The 23,955-nt window shown below is 41.1% G+C and overlaps 1 protein-coding gene across 2 annotated transcripts in view; it reads right to left on the bottom strand.

Annotated features, from left to right (window-relative positions):
* LOC110950047 (uncharacterized) overlaps positions 1–23,955 on the bottom strand; it is a 264,163-nt gene that overhangs the window by 195,141 nt on the left and 45,067 nt on the right. Inside the window, exons 2-3 of one of the 2 annotated variants that reach the window (XM_051950414.1) lie at positions 5,115–5,239; positions 3,868–4,011 (exon numbers count right to left, since the gene is read on the bottom strand). The exons of the other annotated variant lie outside the window; for it this stretch is intronic. Of the exons in view, the coding sequence (XP_051806374.1) occupies positions 3,868–4,011; positions 5,115–5,239 (269 nt within the window). The remainder of the gene's footprint in view (positions 1–3,867; positions 4,012–5,114; positions 5,240–23,955) is intronic. 2 annotated transcript variants of the gene reach the window in all.

The raw sequence follows: 23,955 nt of genomic DNA, 5'->3' as shown, positions 1-23,955 counted from the left end.
AGACAATGATTCCATTACTTCCTCTGCACACTTTGGGGAAAATCTGTATTTGCTGTGTTTGAGTGGACCTGAGTGGACCTGAGTGGACCGCACTGTATTTTGTGCTTTACACAATAAACCAATCTTATGAAGTTTTCATGATAAAGTCCAAATGCTATTACCAAAATTACTTGAAAAAAACATCTCATTTTCCCTACTTAATTTCAACTGAGGCTTATAATAAAGTTGTTTCTTTCCCTTGCATGAAGGTGGGACTCATATGGAAACAGTTATCCCGTTCAGTGATTGACATTTTAAGTTTCTTGGTCAGAACAATGTTTTTGCCTCAAACTGAAAGCAGACACTGGCTTCGTAATGTCCAACCAGAAAGACAGCAGCAGACACAGAAACACTCTCACAAGGACAATGAGCTCCTACTGCTACAATCTAAGGTCAATCAGTAGCGCTGACAGCTAAATTAACAAGTGCTACAAGCACCATTACACCTGGCTCCTGATTGTGTAACAATAGACATACTGTATCAATACACTGTCAGACAGAAAATCAAACAAATCAATATCTATAAACAAGCACATGAAAGGAAAAATATATATTACTCTGGGGGTAGATTTACAACCCTCACTGGCCAGATGGAACACAAGGTACTCAAGGCCTGAGCATTGGTCAGGTTAGTGGGAGGCAGTCAGAGAGATAAGCCGCCAAACAGGTCTAAATCCCTCCTGAAGCTGACTTGATGGACAGACAGGCCACCATTAACAATGTGGTGGCTTGTGAGAGCAGCAGCTGATGGAAAGATACCCTGGCATTTGCTGTGTTAAGAAGTGGCCCTTAAAGATTTCACACTTCCAATTTCTTTGAATTATCTGCCATCTCCAGCCTGTCACTCAGCCTGACAATCTCAGATTCTTGCTCAGTGGGGCACCAGGCTGGGTATTGACAAAGCAATCCGCCGTGATACAGCAAAACCTGATAAAACATTAGTCAAACAACACAACGTGCAACTCGAGGCCCACCTCACACATGGACAGATGCTCACACGCTTCATTTGATAATATTCTCTTTTCTCACACAATGCATTGAGTGCAGTTTTAAAAACAACATAGCGACGCTCGAAGAATCGTCAGACATTACACTGGGCTCATGCACCCGTGTCTTTGCTTAATACCAAAAATCTGTGATCTGGTGTGACTCGAAACTTTGTGAATCTTCGCTATACATCACAATTTGCTGGCCTGTATCTTACAGAGCAGAATGGATTTGTTAAGGTCCACTGATGAGGCAGTGATGACAGCCAATGCTGTTATGAGACAGACCAGACTGCTTATCAGATCTTTACTGGTTTGATTCGCTCGCTGCTCCAGACAGGCCATGATAGAAATATCACAACATCCCCATTACCCTCAGCATTCAGTACATAGTGCACAGCCTGTGCTTTCTATGAATTATTAAAAGCAGACAGATTACGCTGCAAGGCTGCAAGCCTGCTAGACTAGAGGCACGCTACAGATGCTGCTGAGCAAAACAGTAACATCAGAAGTGTGTTTGTTCTTTTTTTAGAGAACAGGCTTTTTTTTCTGCTCCATATCAGATTAGAGGGGGTGGCCCTTTAGATAGGTGTGTGAGGATAAGAAAAAGGAAAGAGTGGGAGGGGTTTGGACATGTGTGTGGGCCTGCGCACATGTGTGAGTGTGTGTCTGTGTATGTGTGTGTGGCAAAAGATGAAGGGGGGTGAAGGGCATAGTGTCAGGGCATGTCTGACATGTGGCCTGGTGGGTTGGCTGGATGGTTGGTTTGCTGTCTAGATGGCTGGTTGGGTGCAGCCCAGCTCAAGCCTGGCAACTCTCTCTCTCACTCTCTCTCTCTCTCTCTCTCTCTCTCTCTCTCTCTCTCTCTCCCTGGAGTGACGGGCTGAGACATTAAGACAGGCGTTTTAATTAACTGTGCCACTCTTCCACCTGCTGCCCTCAATATGCTCCGGCCCTGGCAAGCTGTCTCTCATACCACTGACTCTCTTGCTCCCTTTTTGTTCCATCTTTCCCATCTCTCTATCATTTTTCTACTCTCTCCCACTTCTTCCCCTCACTTTCTTTCCAATTTTCAAATCTCATCCTTCATCACTCTGATTTTCTCTCCCTAACCTCTCCTTTCTGTCCGTTATGCATCCCTCCGCAGTTTGACCCTAATAAATGAAAACTCATACCAATAGATAAGGCGATTCATAACGCTCAAATGACAGAATTAGCCAATTTCTTTTTTGAACTTGGAGAGAATTAATTCCTACATGTGTCCTGTTCTACTGACCCTCTAACTACCCCCCACCAATCCCTCACACGTACACACACATTCAGTTCATACACACTCTCACGCTCTTCAAATCTATCTGGTAATTCAGTTCTGCCCGACACTCATCAGGCTATTCATTAAGGCCTGATTGGAGATGGATATTTCTGTTCCCTCATGACAGAATGGAACTAGGGATCAAACTGGGGACATTACAGGATTTAGGAGAGCAACGGCAACGCACAGTGGCGTTCAGTGTGAGTCTGTACACTTGGACATGTCTGTGTAAATTTGTGCTCATAAATGTTTGTATTAATATGTGTAAATGTATGCCTGGCGGTTTAAGAATCTCGTTTAGTGCCTTGACTCCTGTAGTTTAATCATTTAGATCATAAATTGAGAATTAATTCAAACAGAACGGAGCAACAAATGATCCACTTTTAGCACTCTACTTAAATTGTATTACACTTTTAATGGGGTTAATAATAGACGGCATTAGCAACACAGGAAAACGACACTACAAAGTGTTGTATTAAAAGGATTAATGTTCTCCCTTCAGAATTAAAGCCAGGTCTTGGAGATACAGCTAAAACTAACAAATGGCCCAGCTCTGGCTCCATGATGGGGCCTCAGTCGCAGCCGTACTACAGTAAGAAGACAGCAACTGGGGCCAATATATCAGCCAGCCAGACAGGGAGCATTCATCTGCCGTGTGAGGAGAAGTCACTTTGAAGTTCTCCGCAGCGAGGTGAAAGAGCAGCCGTGGCCTCAACCTCTCTGTTTATGTAGCCGCACCAGCCCTGGGAGAGCTCTTAATGAATGATGTGGATAGATGGACACCACAGCTAAAAGCACACACTCACACGTCTGTGTGAGGGCCAAGACACACACCAAGGATTTACACATACTTTATGTTCAGGTCACGGAGGTCATTTGTACAATTCATGCAAGCATGTACTCTCTGTCTACATGTATTATAAACAGAAAAATGCATCACCGGCAGACAAAGGCTTCGGCCTCACTACTATGCTTTCTTTTAAAAACAGTATTTTAAAATAAAACTATTTTTTATTTACAGTATTTTAACAGTTTTAGACATAATCTCCATTTCTACTAACACTCATGAGAACACTTACCATATGACTGATAATACTACTGGACACAGAAACTGTCACAAATCACTTTAACATCAAATTGTCTCGTGTGGTTGGTAGTAGTAGCAGTAGCAGCATGCTAAAATGCAAAAGTTACCTGCAAAAAAGCCGCGAGCCCCAAAAAAATCAGCAAAACCTGTATTTTCCTATTCATGTTGAAATAATATGTAGTCAAGGCTGATGTCTTTGTTTTCTTCTAGAAAAAGGTATTGTATGTCGAATAATAAAGGATAAGTACTGACTGATAAATTAATGTGGATGTCTGGTCAACCAGATGAAATGAAACAAACAGTTTCAGGTGTCCTAACATGGCAGAGTAGTGTGGGCACAAGACATGAAGGTAGCAAAAATTATGTGTTTAAAAACTGTGAATGTAGCCTGGAGGCACTGCCTGAATTACAGTAATAGGTTTCAAATATGAGCAAAGACTAACCTGTTAGAAGCAGGCTATGCCAACAACCTCCAGCGATGTCTCTCACTGGCAAGCCTGGTAGAGTCACCTCCTCTGGGAACAGGATGTTCCTGTTTGTGTTCCCACATGCCCGTCCACAGCCCCACTGAAACAATCTGCCATCACCTGTATGTCATCAATTAGTAAATTAAATTTAATTAGTAAACTAATCAAGTTTTCAATTTATAAATAAATGTCATCAACAGATTTTTTAGGCAAACTAAAACATATACAGTTTCAATGTAACAATATTTCATTTAAAAACAAAAATTCTAAATTTACCACACAAAGACATTATTATCTAGACAGATTCATGATGATATCAACACACAGAAGATGTTTTGAACTCTGCGCAGTTCCTCCATTAATTGCAAAGTACAGCCGGGGCCTCCCACCCCCTGCAGCTCATATTGCATCTCTCTCCAGCACACCTCTAGGAGCATGTTGTCCTTGTTGTGCTACTGCTGCGTGGGGGCCTCTGGAGATAAATTATGGATGCAACGCAAAAGCTGTAAAATTTGTTGTATCTTCTATTATCTTCATGTTAAAGGCCACAAAAGCTCTTCAGTGAAGTCAGCCATTAAGAAATGACAGGTATTGCTATCAGGCTTCTTTATAGGCTATTACCTGCAATGACAGCAGCTGCTGCTGCACCACTGTACGGCCTATCACATTATTTGCAGCTAAAGTCAGCTACTGTGTCATTTTGCCTCATTTTCTTGACAGTGCTATCATAAATCCATTGGGCTGCAGGGGAAACTGTCGACTACCTCGATTATCTTCATAGCCTGAATGAATTCTGAAATGTATGTAACAGGCAATGACTGTTATGGATCAGGAGCCAGGGCCATATTCTCACTAACTCTCTCTCTCTCCTTCCTTGTATCTCTCTCAGGTGATGTGCTGATCGAGGGCTTGAGGGCTCAGATATGCGCATAAAACTGAGTAAAAGAGGCGAACTTTGAAGCACAGGGTGACAGCTCATGACTACTGACGTCAGCTCCATTTCTTAAGATATTCTAAAGATACTGAGTGGTCAATGATAGGATCTTTATCTTTTATGAGGGGCCATATTAAAGACAAAAGGTAACTGGTGCAGTGTACACATAAAGAATACAAATGACTGTATTTAAAAAAAAAATACGAATCTGTTTTAATGATCAATTTTATGATACCATGTTAATTGAATATTGTGTATCCCAGCAGACCTACACGGTGCTTTACAGTACCTGTAAGAACAAGGTTGTGATTTGCCCCACAGGTGACCTTCGACACATGGTGCACACACTCCACAAGGCGAGGGACAACCACATTTTCATTAGAACCACTGCCAATTTGTCCATAATCATTCTGCCTTTAGGGAGAAGAGCATAAACGCATAATTAAAAACATAACTAGTCACCTGCAGGCATCATCTTCATACTCTTTAATCACATTTTAAAGTATACACAATGCATTTTCAAAGCATGAAAATATTGCACATCTTTCAGTTTCTATAGGGTAAAATAAATAATCTAATTAATTAAACTATTGCAGTGAGCCAGTTACACTGGGGACTGCGAAACATATGTGTTTCCTCCCATTTCTATGAGTCCTCTTTGTGACAATAACGAGACACAGCCCTATCAGAAGTGAAACACCTCACTAACTAATTAGACTCTCAGGCTGCAGTCTGACAAAATAAAAAGAGAAAAGTGCTTGAAGGGAGACTTGCTCTCCCGCAATTTGCATCTGCCACTTTTTACTGCATCTGTTCCAAGTGCCATTCAACGTTCTCTTCCTCCTTTTGTTGGGAAGTGTTGAGCCCCAACTATTTAAGCTCACCTCCTACCTACCCAGAGCTTTGTTCCTGCTCCTCTGCAGACCAGTAATGAGCCAACCGCCACAAAACTGCTAGGAAATTAATGACTCATTACGGACCAGGCCTAGACCGCTCCACAGCCTCTCCTCCTCCCCCGCTCCACCCACATGCCCACATGTAATCCTCTCTCTCTCTCTCTCCCCCTTTCTCTCTCTTACCCTCATCCCTTCAGCCCATACAGAAAGACCCCAACACCTCCCTATCAATTAGAGCCTATTACAGGGCTCCCATGCTAGCAGGGTAAAGAAAGAGGGCCTTCACAGCTCAAGAGTGTGTGCAGGAGAGATTGGGAGAGTTGAATGAGGAGCCTTAAGGTGCTCCTTTCACACCCTTGCCCTTATCCATTATGCCAGTCTGTAAAGCCCCCTAGGAGAAACGTGCAGCCCCAAAAAGACTTGGGGATGAAAATAAGTCAAGGGAGGGATTCTTGGTCACACCTTTTCCCTTTTTCCTTCTACTTCAGTGTCAAATTATATCATAACTAGTCCTTAAGCAAAGTAACATGGTCACTGTGCTCCTCCTTTAAATGGAGTGTGAGAAAAAGATGTCGAGCTCTGAATGGCGTGTATTAATCATACCATCTGCGTCTGTATTCATAGACAGACAGACTGAGACAGATATTAACAAGATAAAAAAAATGGTGGACAAGCACCTACACATGAAAATTCATGTGGTTATTGATTTCTTTTAGCTTCACTCCCTTTTACCCTCCATTGCATTCCCCTAGGCAATACCTACTTATTCATGGGATTGTTGGTCTTTGTTCAGAGGCAAAAATACTGTTCTACATTGCCAGCATTTTAGAATATCTTTTTTTCCCCCTGATAGGATATGTATCAGCTTTTCATTCAAGCATTCTATGCTCACTGGCTTTTGAAGCTAGGTGCATTTCAAGGCAATCCCTCTGAGAGTGAATGGGTGAGATCACATGGGTTTGAGGTGGTTTAGAATGGCAAATCCTGCTGAAAGTGTCATTTCCAGTCGGAGACATCAATTTGGTGTGTGAAACAGGGGCCCAGGAGAGCCCGATAGCCCGGGAGATTCCTGACAAGAGCAAAGGGCCTGGGGATCAGCTCATACTCACCTGGATAAGAAAGGAATTTCACAAAGCGCTTCAAATACATGAAGCAAAGTGTGAAAGGAGGAAGAGCGGTGGAAACACGATAGACAACTTAGAATAAAGTGCAGAGAGAATGTAAAAAGAGAAGGCCTGTTTAACGTCACTTTGACAATGAATGAGTGGTCTTTGCAATAAATTATAGCCATGCTGCATTTGTTCTACAGAGGTAACAAAAATAGCATCTCAAAAATAAAAATGCCATAAAGAAAATTCCCACAACCACACAGCTAAATCCAATCAGATTAACAGCGATACAACTTCTTGTCCTTTGTGACTTTGATACTATTGTATAGCTGTTTACATTAGTTAGAAAAACACACAAAAAAGGAGTTGATCAATGACCTCCATCTGGGGAAAACTGTCAACGCTCATAAATATGGTTAATAGGGAGATATTAAAACACTGACATGCACAAATTAAAAATCAAAATTATTGGTAGCACTATTTCTGGCCAAACATTTTGGTAACTGTAAAACAGAGCACACAGGCAGCAGTATTATCTCTAATATAAAGCCTCAATTAGCTTAAGTGAGAGCAAAATGGCTGATAATTATTGCACCAGCTCATTAGACTTGTTTTGACACTAAAACCACTTAAATCACCACACAGGCATAAACACCAGCACAGATGCAAATACACACATGCAGATGTTAGAGTTTATTCTCGTCATAATGAGGCAGATACTGTACAGGTTGGGTTTTACTCGTTTAGAGGAAAAACTAAACACTTCAAACAAGATTTAATAGGGTCTTACCATTACATGGGCAATTTATAAATAGTGTATGGATTGAAAGTCTAATAAAATGATACCTGACAGAAAAACAAATGGCAACGGAGCTTCGGGAAGCAATGTCTTAGTGAGCCTCCGGTCTAGTTAAAGACACACAGTTTTTACCTCATACGTGCAAAATGCCTATAGCTTAGTAAAAAACATGCTTGTGGAGTTTTGAAAAGATCTCAGGCTGAAAACTGATAATGTAGAAGCCAATAACAAAGTCACTCAACTTTAGAAGACACATCCTTAGTAAAGCAAACAGGATTGATTGTTGACTATTGATTTGTTGAAAATATTATCTATGAAAAAGTGGAGAGCACAACAGCAAGGCAATCATGCTGTACCTGCAATAGATCTTGTCTAATAATGATACAGGCTCCTAAAGAATAAAATCCTTGGGGCCGGCCATGAAAGTTTAAGATTCAATGCGGTAAAATACAATGTGCCGTAAAATATTAATGTGTGTGGTAAAATTATGCTGGTGGTAATATTTTAGATTGCTGCTGTCTGTAAAAGAGACATATCTGTATTTATTTACAAGCAGGGATAGTGGATGGGGGCTTTGTTTGAAGCCATGTTTATGAATATCGACTCTGGCTCCTAGGTAAGTGGCTATAAATCTGCAAGAGGATCTTTGTAAAGTTCCCTTGGAGGACATAACTTCAGGTCTAACCGTCTCCTTCCTTCACTTGACTTTTAAACATTTAGATATAGTCTGGCCAACTACATTCAGAGCAGCTTCTAAATTATGAAGGCTTACATTCTGATAGTCGAAGTGTTAACCAATCAAAATTGATCAACTGTGCTAATAGATTTATCGACTATGTACACATAGGTGTGTTGGGCTCTTGATCTGGAGTGTTTATGAGTTTGGGAATAATTAAATGGATCTCTGCACAATTTGTTATGTTCCAGATGTTGATTTGGATGTGGAAGATGTGTTAAACCCTTGAGATTCACACCATCTACCCACACTCATTTAAATATACTTACACCAGATACAGATCATTATTTTTTTCCAAGTATGCATGTAGCATTTAACTTTTCATCCTCATCTTTCAATGCTAGTCTTCTCGGACAAAATGATGAAAAGTGTGAACTACTTGGAAACCGAGAGCGTGACCTGTGCTAATGAGGACAGCATTACTCGTATGATCAAAAAGATCATATATCATGTAGCTCATATCACCTACGGCTATCGAGACCAGCTGGAAAACTTCTATACGTCCCCCCTGGATGAACCTTTAACAGATGATTCATTTACACCTCCTTTTTCTTTTTATTCGTCACCATATCTTTGACATGTTTATCTATTTATTTTGGTTCAAAGTTCGAAAGTTCAGATCACAGGGGTGATTGCATTACTAATAGTGCGGCAGTTGGCTGACCTGCAGATGATGGACACAGAGGTCTGTATCCTCCGGCTACGATGATTACATAGGAGCGAGGATTAAGAGAACTGATTTCTTTCCCGGTTGAGTTCAAAGGGCTCAATCAAAGTGTTTCACTGCTGAACTATTGCCCCTCACTTTCAATGCATAATTAACTGACAAGTGGTGATAAGGTTGAGCCCTGTGAAAATACTGTTTTTTGGTTTTCCTGCCTGGCGATGAATGCAGCAACAGTTGATGTCACTGTGCGCTAATAAATGACTGGAAAGCTTCATTGATCCAACCATCTAATTCCAAGAAAATAGCTTCCTCCTGAGCTAAATTGGAGAAAATTGACAACCCTCCATTAAAGCCCCAACTCTCCCTTTCACTCTCCTGTTTTGCTTTTCTCCATTTCCATTTCTTTTTCCCCAGTGTGACTCCTGCTTTCCCCAGGCTAATCCTCAAGGCCTATCCGTTTATGTAGAACCTCAACTATCTCTCTCTTACCATTCTGTCCCTGACGCTAGCTGACACTAGGTATCAGTTCACACCCTGAACACACAAAGAGAGGTGCTAAACAAGGACTTCAGGACATGTCACAGCACACTTAAAGGGCTTCATAGTAATACAGGAGGAGTTTAGACATGGCAGAGTGAACAGAACACGTTCACTGAAGGACACAACACATGCAGCATATTGTACACACAATCAAGTCTGTTTTGTCGTGGTGTAAAACTATGGTACAGTCAGTTAATTACACTGTATGACTTACATATCCATCACCAGATTAAAAAGAGAATCAACAGAGCAAAATGTGGTGATGTAAACTGAAAATACGTTCTCACATTCCTTGATTTTATGGCATCATATTTGGTTTTGAGTGTAACAGTCACAACCATTTGACTCTCCTAATTCTTGAGAGAGTCACATCACATCCTCTGAAATTCAAATCTCTTTTTTTCTCATACCATGTGTGTTTGCAGTTATACTAGTTATACTGTACTTCTGAGATCTAATGCAATTAGGCAATGTTTAGTGCTTAATCAGTCTTGATTACCTGTTGATTGTTACAAAAAGGCAGCCTCCTGGCTCTTGGAGACATGAAGGTTGAGCTGCACTAATTAAGAAGGATCCAGAAATGAAGGAGAAGGAAGCTAAACAAAATGCATGATTATAAAATTGCAACAAAAAATTACAGTACATAATAGGCCCCTATACATAAATAGACCCACCTTGTGATCTACTTATTTAGGATGGTTTTAAGATTTAAAAAAAAAAAAAAGTCTTAAATTTCTTGTCTTGTGTTACGAGCTGTGGGAATTCCTGTCTTTGAGTTTGCAAACCACAAAAGACACACACTTCCCAGAGCTGAGCCCATCTGAACATACTGTGGCTCTCTACACTTAAGGATGCACAAGTTGATGCCCAGGTTGCAATCCAAGTCTGCAATAATATGCATCAGTGAGAACAGTTGTAGGCAAATTTAAGTGTTGAAAAGATTGCTCCGTCTATAACATGGACTGCTTAAAACGCCCAAAAGCTTTAGAGACATGGACCACTTTTCCCCAAAGTTAGTGCAATCACGTAGTGTATATATATATATATATATATATATATATATATATATATATATATATTTTATTTTTTTCCCCCCTCCTCTCACTTCCTGTTTTGTGACTGAAAATCATGTGGAGCCCACATCACTTTAAGCCAGTATTTACAGTTACGATCTGGCTGTTGTTTTCCAATGAGCCGAGCTGCTTTGCCTTTTTATTTTTTTAATTCATTTAGCTGTAAGGCAGAGTGTGATAAGACAGAACGAAGACTTCCCTCATAACGAGGCACATGCCAAGTCTGACATAATCCAATCTGGTCCATTTTCATCAGCTTTTGTCTTGTGTTTTTTGCTTCTCTTTTGGACTTTCCTTTGGTTCCAACGATGGCTCAAAAACCTGAAATGACACAATTCGGTCGCACTTGTATGGTGGTAAGGCTGCAATCAAAACGGCTTTTCTGCAGAAAAATCCTTGAAGACCCACACACATTTAAATCTGGCCCTGGGGGCAACAGGCTCTAAACCACTGAGATAAAAAAACATCCAGGCCAAAAGCAGAAATATATATTTTAAGGAAGGGCTTACCATGGCAACAAAAAGGCATGTCAAACTTGTGGAAAGGAGCCATTCTGACTGTGGAGTAAACACAGACCAGTGTGCCCGTAGGAAAGCCTAGGAAAAGCTCTCCGCATATTAAAGGGCCCAGCCTCACACATGTATACAGCAGAAAGAGAGACAATGGCGGTAATAACAGGCGAGGCGTCAGGGTGCGGAAAAGACGGTTAAACGGTCATTTGCTAGAAGAAACGTAACAGGGTCTAATAGAGGCTGTGCCATAGGCAGAGTCTCACTGAAAGAGGCAAACAGCGTTTACTTAAATATGTTATTTGGCTTTAACAAGAAACATTCCTTCCAGTCCACACTGATCTGCACTGAGTCAAAACATGAACCATTTACCAAAGAAGCTTATTTACTACATCAACACCTGGTTCGGAGGTTCCACGTTCCTGTGTGGCTTCAGATCACAGATACAGTATTGCACTAAAACGCCTCACTGAAAAAAGGCAAAACGTTGCAGGCCATGAGAATCAGCTACAGCAACTTCCAGGCACAAGTTGTGACAAAAGTGACTTCAGACAGGCATGACATAACAGGACCACAAAGTACTCGATGTTTCATGAAATTGTTCATGTGTGAGTATATAAAAAAATACTGTCGGGTAACTCTCAGACTGCTTTGCCTCAAATCAAAGACAGGGAGGAGAAACGTGGCACCCTGCTGCTCTGTGGCATATTGTGCCACCTTCGTGGTGTGCCGTTGATACGCAATGAGGATATTTTCAATCTTCAATAACATCTGACGGCAGCAAAACAAATTCAACAGAGAGGTGAAAGAAGGGAAAAAGACCGAGTGGGATTTTCACAAATAAGAACCTTGCCATACTCTCTTTTTCTATTCGCACTCATGCCGTGAATGCTTATATTTCAAGTGTAAACACAATCAGTGCTGTGCAGGAATGATGAAAAGCCGTTACTCTTATTATAGGGGAAAATAACAAGCTCTCATGAAGGGATTGATTGTTTTCAAATCGTAGATCTTTGTAAGAGGAGTGTAAAGTAGAGCTAAGTCTCCATTATAGGACGCTGCTGCTACATTGCTTTTGATTTTCTGTCAACATCCCTCTTACCAACTAGGCACTGTATTTACTAAATGCATCGGGGCCAAGAAATGGATTGAAAATATTGTTCGTCTTCTGCAATCCAAATTGTGTCAACCAGTTGGAGGTATTGCAGGTCTTTTATTCTGTGTGTCTCACTCTGCCAATGTTTATAGATACTGTAGGACTCTTCTGAATAGCTGACTGCACAATATGGGTGTAGTTACTGTAACAAAACCGAACATAAATTAACCGTGAACCATGCAAGCAGGCAACTCACTCCTGCAAAGCTCTTTTTCTCTGATGTGGGGATTATACACAGAAAAGGAGTCTTGAACCAAGTGAAAACTGTTCCCCACACACACTGTCCTCACACAAATCAACGCCTGCTTAATAAACACGTTTTTTTTTTCCTCATGCTTAACTTGTTTTACACCCAAACACTGTTTAAAGATGGTAATGATTATTTAAATGTTTTTAACAAATTTAGCATATGAAATATAATTTTGAAAAGTTGACAGGTATGGTGCATGATAATGTTCCCAGAAATTTAAGGAGGTAGTATATTTTAATGTCATGTTCCATCTTTTCTTGATATTCTACTGGTTGTTTCGAGGTAGCAAAACACATTCCAACGCAAGGCTATTACTATCCTACACTGTACCATCACATTACAATAGGGTTGTTTCTTGATTGTTTAGCTTCTTGACTTCCACCACACACATCCAAAGCCTAAGCATACAGACGGGTGACAAATTGAAGCAAAAGCCTGAATAAATGAGTGGAGAAACACAATGAATACAGATGTTTTCACACAGGTGCATTGTGTGGGACAATAAGGCAATTAAAATCCAATCATGCACTGTGCTGTGTAAAAAAATGCTGAGCAAGCCCAGTAATTTCTGACTACGTAACAAGATGGAAAGAGGTAAAATCTAAGCGACTTTGAAAGAGGGTTCATTGTTGGGGCATAGATGGCAGGAGCTTCAGTCACAATGATTGCTCATTTGGCTCATGTTTCAATAGCAACTGTGATTAAAGTATTTACAGTAGATCTGTGGGAAAGGCATCAATAGGGTCAGAAATTGTGGATAACTGCACATTTGATGACTGGGATGCTTCTGCTTTAGCTTGTATGTAAGGAGAAGGTGAAGAGCAACTCCTCTTCAGGTGACTCTGAATGTCAGTGCAGGATGTCATTAGACTGTCAACGACAACAGTCTGTCAGCGATTACATAGACGGCGATTTTATATTAGAATTGAAGCACATAAACCCTCATTACAAGGATAACTGCATATTTGACAGTTTAGTGGTGTACAAACCATAAACACTGGTCTACAGAGATGTGGAATTAAGTGATAAGATCTGTTACCAATTTCTCGACAAGTGGGTGAGTGGACGTCTGACGTGCATTAGCAGAACAGTGCAGGACTTAACCATTGAATCCTACAGTGAGGGGATATGGTGGCTCTGGTTTGCCTTCACTTGCGCCCTCAGCATCACGTTTAATCAATACAAAGTTGTGCTTAGCGTTCACCTATATTCTATGATGGGAGGGGACCCTTCCAGGATGATAGTGCAACCACCTTTAATGCAGAAAGGAATCACTGAATGCTTTCATAGAAATTATGTGAATCATTTCCGGTGGTTGTTTCAATCACCAGCTCTCAATTCATTGTAGCTATGAGAGATTTTGGACTAATGTGTTACACAGCGCTCCTCACTACCATCTTTAAAACACCAAATGAGGGACTATCTTCTGAAAGAATGGTGTTCATCCCTGTGAAGTTCCAGAGACTTTGGAGAATTAATGCCAAGGTGCTTTGAAGCTGTTCTGGTCTTGGCACATGATGTCCCAAACACCTTACTTAATGTTGTTTTTTCCTTTAATATTTCACCCATCTCTATGTTCACACCTATAGATCACACACATTTAGCTGTATCTAAGCGCATACATAATGCCACATAAATACACTGAGCTTGCATCCTTCTCCAGTTTCTACGTGTCTTACCACACTGTCTATTATGAATCTGTCATCTGCACTCCTCACCCTTCCCCTCTCCCTCAGAGTCATGGCCCCTCTGTCCCTTCTAAGTACCCCAATAAATTCAAATCTAATGCTCCTAAATGAGATCACTTACATGTGCCATTTCTCTTCAACTATATTTATCATCTAACACTTTGGCCTTCATTAACAAATAGCACTCAAGGAGGTGGCAGTGGTGGGTGATTCCTCATCCCTCCCATGGGAGAAAGAGAGAGGGAGAGAGAAGGCTGTCACCAAAGGACACCAGCTGAATTGGGTGGGGGATAACGCTTCACTTTGTGAGGTCAACTAAATTAGTAGCCAACAGATCTTGATAAATACAGTAAGCTTCAGTAACACAGGAAAGGACGTACCAGAACACATTCTGTCATTTAATATAGTGACATTCAAATATAAATATATGTATTTTTGCAGAATTTAAACCTGAAGTGTAAATACCATTTCAGCTCCCCAGGAGGGCAAGGATATAAAGTTGACTCTGTTCACTAAAACAGTTCACAATCAGAATTTCAACGTGGAACAGTAACGTGTTACACACATTCACAGACATGCACAAACACAGAATACCACCTTTACAACACTATCAAACAATAGCTACAAACATACAGAGGCCACCCACTGTCCAATGAGCATCAACTAACTAGTCTGTCCATTTACATCGATGAATTTAATTGGCTGTCATCTCCAGCATTGTGAAGGCAGTGGGGTGCATTTGTACGGTACTCCTCCTATAATATTACACAGCATTCATCACCTAAGGTTAAGCCTACCTATTGTTAAATTTATAGTCTGACTATTCTTGTTGCTCTGGCACTGTCTCCTCATCTGCATTGGCAAAAAGAAAACCTTCAGTTTAGCTATTAATTATCACGACAGTGGAAAGATGCACAAAGCAAGGGTAACCCCCTTTTTATTTCCTTTAATAAACATTTTAAAACAGCTTCATTATAATAATGTATTTTGATTAATGATGTTTACCACAGTGCTGGTAGTGAAAATTGCTTTCCCATAAATTAAACCAATAAAAGTTAGTTGATGAATTATTGCCTAAATGTAAAGTGTTACAGTCTAATTCATTCACAGCAGCCCCACTCTGTAAAGTATGTGCAAAATCTACATATTCAAGGAATAATCAACATAATTAATTAATTTGATTTCCAAGAAACTATCCTGATAATATTTTTTTGTTTTCTTTCATTTTCAAATATCCCTAATTTCCACTGTGAGCAAATACAGCTACGAAATACTAATATGTTGTGTTATTTTTTACTCTGAAATATCACAGCAAACAGTTATCGTAGAATATTTTAGAGAAGGTTATGATACACTTTATGTTAAGATTAAGTGTAACTTTTCAACACCAGTTCATTTGAACAACTTTAGATATTCCAAAAGTGAATTCAACAAGTTCACTTTGAGTTATTTTGCAATGTGTCCAATTTAAGTTGAATGCATCTAATGTATACATACTTGTATGATGTGTATATACATGCATGTAATTCTAAATTAATTGATTAAATGCTTTTTAATTGTTTATGTTCCATCATTAAGAAACAATGCTATAATCTGATATCTAAGCTTTATTCATATTTTGCAGAAAATGTATTTAAATCAGATTTGCATTTAAATATTTGGCAGCTACAGTGAAAATGAATAATTAAAGATAGGTTTGTTACACTGAATCTGCATTGGAGTCAGAAGAGAGAAAAACACAGAGCAAAATTTTGTCAAGACAACAGAACGGTATGTTGAGTGTTTAGAGATGTCTTTGTTTCAAAGTGGATATTGGTTGATTGTAAGAAACCATTTTTTTAAATTATATAATTAAGAAGCCACCTTCACACACTTTAGTGTGAATGTAAAAGAAGCTGCTGATATTTTGACATCATGTCAGGTAAAATCAAAAACACAATGCAATTTCACACGAAGAAATCAATTTGTAATTCTAACCTCAGCTGACTTTTTTTAAAAATTCAGATGGCATTATAGAGCATAAACACATTTTTTCACAGCCATTTTCGGTTCTTTTCTGATAACTACTTGTTCCTGCTGATTTCAAACAGTGCTTTGTGTGCCTCTTCAATTTAACAGAGCAAAAGGCTGTGTACCCTCAAGGTAAATTTACTATCTCTCTAAAAAAAAAAAAGAAAAAAAAGAGGAAGGGGGCTTTGTGGGGCAAGTCAAACATTTTAACATCTCTGTGTTTCATCTAAATCACTGACAACAAAATAGCCTCTAGCATGACTCTCTCCCTTTCCCTCAAAGTTAACTATGACATCTGGCATGGGCTCTGAACACCATGACAACAGACACCACGACTACAGACACCACGGCAGCGTACAACTGTAGTGCAAGAAAAGAGACAGTGAGGAAGAGAAGGGGAGACACACAGCTTGTTAATGGGGGTGAATGCAATGTAAAGAGATCAGTAATTCCCATTATTTAAACAACTCCCAATAACAAGTGGATTATGTAGAGCCAGGCTATTGTGAAGACAAGCGTCGCCGTAATGTTTCTGATGCAAATCCCTTTCGGTTTCAAAACCGAGCAGGAACATAAGGGACATATGGCAGTAATAGGCAATGTACAGTAAAATACATAATTTGCGATAAGCTAATAACTGAGGACACACACTTGATTTACAGTGAATATTTGAATGCATTATTCATTTAACTATAAAGGATCCAGAGGAGATAGTACATGAGCCCCTCTGTGTGCCCTGGGGCTATTGTCATGGTGGGCATAATGGGAGGGGACTGTAGCGCAAATGTTGTCATCTGAATATCCTAATGCTGTAATTTAGGATGGAAGTCTAATCATGACGAGAGGCCTGAAATGATGTGCAGATGAAGACTAAAGGAGTGACGACAAAGTGACAGAAAAAGAGGGAGGAAGAAAGTCTCGGCTTTGGTGAAGTGAGGAACAGTGTGGCAGGTAATACTCTGGACACTGCCACTCATTTTCCCAATCAGGCAGAAATTATAATTTTAATAGACATTCAATTAGATTCATTATTTCACATTTCTTCCTTGTGTCGGTCAAGACCCCTCTCCATTCAGATTTATCTCTGAAATACATTTTTGTTCAGGGAAAACGATGGATTGACAATGCAAGGGAAGAGTGAAGTCAATTTTGCTTGATGTCACTGACAGCTTAGCATGTAATTACTGTCACACATGCACAATAGCAGTACTTAGAGAAGTGCAAGGACAATCAATTTAGCTTTCAGCGCTGTAACTTCAGTATAAGGACATAACTTTATTTAAAAGAGTAAGAGTGGAGGTTGTTTAAACATGAATATATATAAATATATGGGGTGTTTTGGACTTTTTTCTCCACTACCTCTTAAAGACCTGGGATGGATTGTCCAGCAGCACCCTCTTGTGGAGTCTACATTAATTGCAACTAATGTTCAGTATTGCAGCTTCTCTCTGCATCCTGCTGCAGTACTCCTCCTCCGGCTGCATCTTCCCTCCAGCCTCTTCCTGTCGGAGACGCCCAGCCACTTCCCCTTTTCTCTCACACTGCGTCTCCGTCTGTTTTCCTCACTCAGGCTTGGCGCGATCTCAGTGACCTCTTAGTCAAATATTTAGATGGTCGATTTCAGCCCCTTTAAGGAACTGCCTTACAACCTCTCGCCATAAAGAAATCGATGGGATGAGTTCAAATGCCAGTGAAAATGTTCAAACATAAACAGGTTCATTGGGAGGCTATGGGGAGGGGTATTGGCAGAGGTAGAAGTGTTGGTAGCAGGGAGTGGGTGGCGGCAAAAGGGGGAGTCTGATGCTAATGTATGCACAGCCATAGAGTAGTTATGCATATGCATATGGGTAGAGAGGGATTACACACAGGGATGAGAAGAGATACTGAGAGGGTTTAAAAAGAGGGTGAACGCTCAGGACACAATGAGGCAAGGCGGGGCATTTATGTTTACTAAGAGGAGAGGAGAGGAGAGAATTTGGTACATCGTGGCAAAAATGGGCTTCGCCTTGTGCTAAACAGAGTGACCTCTAGTCGGGGCCTTGGGGGAAGAGGGTGTGGAGGGGGTAGAGTAGTTAGAGCAGCCTACTCTCACTGTTCCCTTCAGGGAGCAACACTGCACCAAATAGCATGGACAAACCAGGGCATTAATATCCTCACACTAACCCCTTGACAATACCCCATTATGTATGTACGCCTCTGTGCATTACACACCTTGAACTAGAAACAATTGCGCCCTTTTTCTTTCTTTCCCTTCAGCACTTGAACCACAGCCAAGAAATGCAATGAGCACATTTTATTATATATTTTTTTATATTTCATAGCCACAAAAAAAACCCAACAACAGAGAAGCGGAAGTGCATACACACACAAACACACACCACTGTACACCTTCACTGTGTTCTTTACATAATCAGTTACCTTGTGACACCTACCTTCGCTGCAAATGACTGTTTGCCTTTTATTCTGCTCAGTGTTTTCTCTCTATCTCTCCCTTCCAGCCATGTGTATCATCTCTAATTACAATTCACACTGATTCCAGCCCGCCATGCTTAAACCCAGCCTACAGTATAAAATAAGAAAGCAGCTTGTAAGGTGCAAAGGGGCACATGACAACCTAGTCGCAAGGGAGGGGGTAAAGATGGAAAAAAAATCTAAACACAAGCTCTAGCCGTGGGGTAACAGCATCAGCACTGTATTATGATGTTTCTAAATGGGGAGCGTGTCTCGTGACACGGGTCCCTGTCCAGATATCGATTGCTCCTGTGGCTGCAACACTAACAGCAGTGGAGAGCCATTGAACTTTAAAGCAAATAGTCCTTCTCCCCCGCTCAGCGTCCTCTCACAGGCGATCAATACAGGTCGGCCCAGCACAGCTAACACCTCTATCTGGAATAATGGCCTTCCTCCTATAGTTACTGACCAGGAAGAGATACAGACTGACTGGAACAAGTTGGAAAGGGAGGTTCAAATAAGGAGAAAAGTGTGCACGAAGGATACGGTTCAAACATACACATCAATTATTTTAAATAATAATACAATTGTCAATTTAAAACAATATAAAGCCAGTTAATCTAAGATGAAGGACACAAAAAACCATTCAAGGTACTGAAGCTATTCCTGAAGCAGTTTTAAATGAAGGATTAAAGCTGTAATCTCTTTATGAACGTCAAAATATTGAATCCATATTTAAATAGCTCCAATTGATGTAATTCAAAGATTAGTAGCAAGCATTGAAAAATTAGAGCATTTCTGAAGCAGCTCAGACAGCAGTAAAACCGCTGGTGCTTGGACTATCCCTGCCTATTGTCCTTTAACAGTCTTCCATTTATTTGCATGCTTAATAGGTAGAGGTGGGCTGGGCGTCTGTTTGATCACCATTAGCCCTGTATTAGCTGTGGTGACCCTAATGTTCCCCACTCCATTACTCTGCTGCAGGAGATGGAAGTGGAGATGATGACCCTGAGAAGAGAGGAAGGCCGAAGGGTTCAGCATGGTTGGGCAGAGATCAAGTGTGAACGGGGAGAAACGCCCATCGCCCATTCTTGATTACCATGAAACCTCTTGGGAATCCAAAAGGATACACGCTGCATTCACCTCGGCCTTGTCAGAAACACAGGAAAACATGCTATAAAGTACCCTCATCATGTACAACACGTGTTATAACAATAGGGCTATTGTTGTCTTATTTGTCCAATTTAAAATATTCTTATTTCACAAAGAATCACACTGTCAGCAAATAAGCATGCCGGGCATTGTAGTTATTCACTTTAGGCAAAAGGTTTTATGAATAAAAAAAATACATGTTGGTTATAAATGTTGGTTTTAGTTTGTATAAATACCCTTTTCATGAGCCAAACAATACCAAAGAAAATCTAATCTTTTCTCCTTCTCTGGTGCCACCCAATCACTGTACAGAGATATTTTTGAAACTACGTGCCGATGGACTAGACATTGATTGTGCAAAGGTTTCTCCATCCTAGTCTTTCTGTTTAAGAGTATTACTGTAAAACAGGCAACTGGATAATAGCAGGGTTCAAAGCAATATGCAAAAAGAATGCAGTTTTTCCAGCTGAAATCATCTGATCCCTTCCATGCCTGAATCAGCTTCAGCTGTAAGCCATCGCTGAGTAGGAACACAAAGGGGAAAAGCAAATGACAGAGAGAGCAAAAGAGAGAAGACAGACAGGAAAAAAAGAGAAATATGAGAGAATGCAGTGTTGTACAAAGTGTTTAAAGATGGCTAATGTCAGAAGTCAGAGACAGCTCTTGGCATCAGGAGTGGGGAGTGTAGCAAATCATGTGGCCAGCGCAGAGGCCGTCTGAACATGGAATGTAACAGAAGCCTCATATATGGCGGCACGGCAACTCAAAATCTCTTGGCTTGTGGATTTCTGCAGCAGCAAGCTACTGTGTAGGGAAGTGCTGACTGCTGACTGAAGGAATTTCACTTCTGAGGATCAGAAGGAGATCCATCGTGACAAAAAGTCCCTCGTTAAAGGCTCAGGCAGGCCGTGTCCGAGATTACAGCAAACATGTTTGTTAGCGAGTGTATGCATTCTTCTAGGCATGCAAGAGAAAATAATTTCAGAACTTTGCAAACTTTACGTAGAACTGCCATGTATACAGCAAAAAAACATCACATTTGTAGTTCCCAGAATATGTAGACACAAGCATAAAGTCTGCTGAACCTTAGGTTTGATTTAGTGAAAAAATGACGCATATTTGAATTTCTAAAGTATAGTTCCCGAGGTTCATCCCTCCCAGTTCTTAATTGTGTCTTAACTGCTGTAGCCCATTTTAATGGGCTGAGGTGGGCTGGTCCACTATCTGAACTCCATTAGCCTTGTATTAGCCATACTGATCGTAATGGTCCCCACTTCATTACTCTGTTGCTGGGAGAGATGAGATGATGGCCCAGAGAAGAGATGAAGGCCGGGGGGTTCAGCATGGCTGGGCAGAGCTCAAGTGTGAACAGAGGAAACGCCCCTTTGCCCATTCTACAAGTCCCAAATTCCCTGTGAGACCTCAATACGAGTACCAGGCTGCATTCAACACGTCCCAGTCCAACACAGACGCCTCGCACAAAAAGGATCAGTGGTTATGATTAACTCTTTTGCATGTAAGCACTCCCCTCTCACACATCAGGAGGCTTCGGGAAATTTTAGAAGAAAAATGAATGGTTCGCGCCAAACACTGCACTAAAGCCTGAACAGACAGTGATCCCTTAATATTCATGTATTTACATTCATGTCACTCATTCATAAAGAAAGCTTTCAAAGGATGTGCACCTAACTACTCCAGCATGTGCTTGGTACGCTACAGTTTTCATTACTCACCCCTTCCCTCCCATTTTTCTAGTAATTCCCAAAGTTATTAGGTCCAATTGCATTAATTGCTGCGAGGAGTGGCCATGGGGCATTTGAAACAGGCTGCCTTTGACAGCAGTAAGCTATGTGTGTGTGTGGAGAAGCCAGAAACAAGTGGCACTGTCCTATAGTTGAACCCTGGAACTACTCTTACACATGTCTCACCTTTCATCCTGTGACCCCATTATTTCTCCTTCCATAGAAACCTCACCAAACAGAACGTGTTTGATTGCCCTGGCCCTCCAATCTCTCTCCCTCTCATAATGTTATCTTAAGAAATGTGGAAACAATTGAACCTCCATTTGATTTTGGCGCTCGAAATGACTACCACATTGGCGTCCTCCAACAACATGTGTGTGTGTGCGTGCGTGCGCGTATGTGAGGACTTCCCCCCAGAGATCCCAGTGAGATTCCAGGGGTTGTGTGATCCAGTTCCTCTCATCATGGCAAATTGACCATGTGCACTTGACGGCCAGCTGAGTAATCTCCCGACACGTCGGATTTAACACACCACTCTGCAATCACAGAAAGAAAAATAACTTTGGGGAAGAAAAGTCATAAATAACCTTGCAGAGAGGGAGCTTCACTCTCTACTTGCCCTCTGAACCTGGTTGAGAAAACAGTCAATAAGAGAGGAGCCACATGATTTTTGCTGGAGTTATGTGGCTGTAATCATTAGAAGAGTCATTATATGTCCCGCAGCACAATACTAACCTTGAATTCTGAAAATACTCAATAGGAAAAAACAGTCATTATTGGTAAAAAAAAAAAAAAAAAGGGCTATAGGGAGTATTTGCGATGTGAGAGGGGGTTGTTATTGCTGAATACATTGACACAAGAGATCAAATCACCAAGAGGATATAACTGATTCAAACTCATGACAATTCAAACAAAGTGAAAAAACAAGCTAAATGCTGATGAAAGGTTCTATTAGGGAACTAAAGGCAAAAAAACAAGCATACTTTGGTTGAGTTTAAAAAAAAAAAACGCTTATACCTCGATTTGCTAAATGACACCGTTAAAAAACAAAGAGGGAGTGAGAACAAGAGTAAGAGAGAGACAGTGCGAGACAATGAGAAAGTCAAGAAAACCGAATAAAAAAGGCAGAGAAGAAAGCCAGAGATTGTCATTCCTCATTGGCGGTGTGAGCAGGAAGTGGTTTGGAACCAGGAAGATGTAGGCCATGTTTTTTAGAAGGGAGGATTACACTTGGCTCTTGTATGACAGCAGACTTTTCATCACACAGCCACACTGAGCCACCACTGGGCTCCAAAATCTGTCACCAGACTCCATCAGAAGTGGCCCTCCAAATTGAAAAAGTCTGCTTGCCATCACAGGAATATAAGGGGTGAGAGAGAGGATTGTGTGTGGGGGGGTAGAGGTTGAAAATGTGTTATGTGTGTGTGCATTTACCCAGCCACGGTCCTGACTAAGAGTGCAGTTGTCTGTGTTACAGAAGAGAGGTTGGGAGGAACAGAGAGGAGGGGAGGCAGAGAGTGAACGGGAGGGAGGGCAGTTGAAGGGTTTAGGGGGAAAAATGTGGTCATCAATTGCTGGCAGCAGATCGAGGGAGAAGATTATTGGACGGTAACCCAGCGGCAGATGTCTGATGAGTGTCTATTAACCTGCTTCCTACATCTCGTAGGCCGTGTCGCTGATGAATTCAGACCAGGAGGCCTTGTCCCGCCCAATAGGAGGGGTCGGTAATCCCTCTCCAGGAAATAGCTGCCAAGGACCTCAGGACCTGATTGGCTGTATCTGGGCTGCTCTGGCACAGCTAACAGGATAGGGATGCTATTGAGGAGATATGAGTCAACCCCTGCTGCTTCCTGTCCATTGCTCCTCTATCATCATATCACTCTGCTCTTTTATCCCTCATTTTGTTTTCCCTTCTCCTTCTATCTTGTTCCTGTGTGTTTACACCTATCCGTCCACCCACTGACCCCTTTACTTGTCTTTCTGCTTATCCCTTCACGATTTCTTCTGTCTGTTTTTTGATACTGCTTTACCCCAGTAGACCTGTAAGGTTAGAATAAGACAACAGGGAAACAGACCTCGACTCTTTTTGGCCCCACAGAGAAACTCGGAGGGAGTTGAGCTCACTGACAGCAGTTGGACGTACAACATCCTCGTGGCAAACCACAGTCACCAGGATCTTGGCCTTGATCCACCTGAACTTCATATATGTGGTCTGAATATAGTTTTTCATTGACTGGAGAGTGGCACCGGCCTTTTCTCTAGTCACCACTGGTTGAGGCCCACCACATTAGTCCACACACAGTGCAGAGCTTCTCCCACCTGCTCCCCACCACAGACTCCTACATAGATGCA

Source organism: Acanthochromis polyacanthus, chromosome 7 (assembly GCF_021347895.1).
Source record: "Acanthochromis polyacanthus isolate Apoly-LR-REF ecotype Palm Island chromosome 7, KAUST_Apoly_ChrSc, whole genome shotgun sequence".
In the NCBI taxonomy this organism is placed as follows: Eukaryota; Metazoa; Chordata; class Actinopteri; family Pomacentridae; genus Acanthochromis; species Acanthochromis polyacanthus.
The sequence above is the reverse complement of the archived record's forward strand: the minus strand, read 5'-3'. Positions and strand labels throughout refer to the sequence as shown.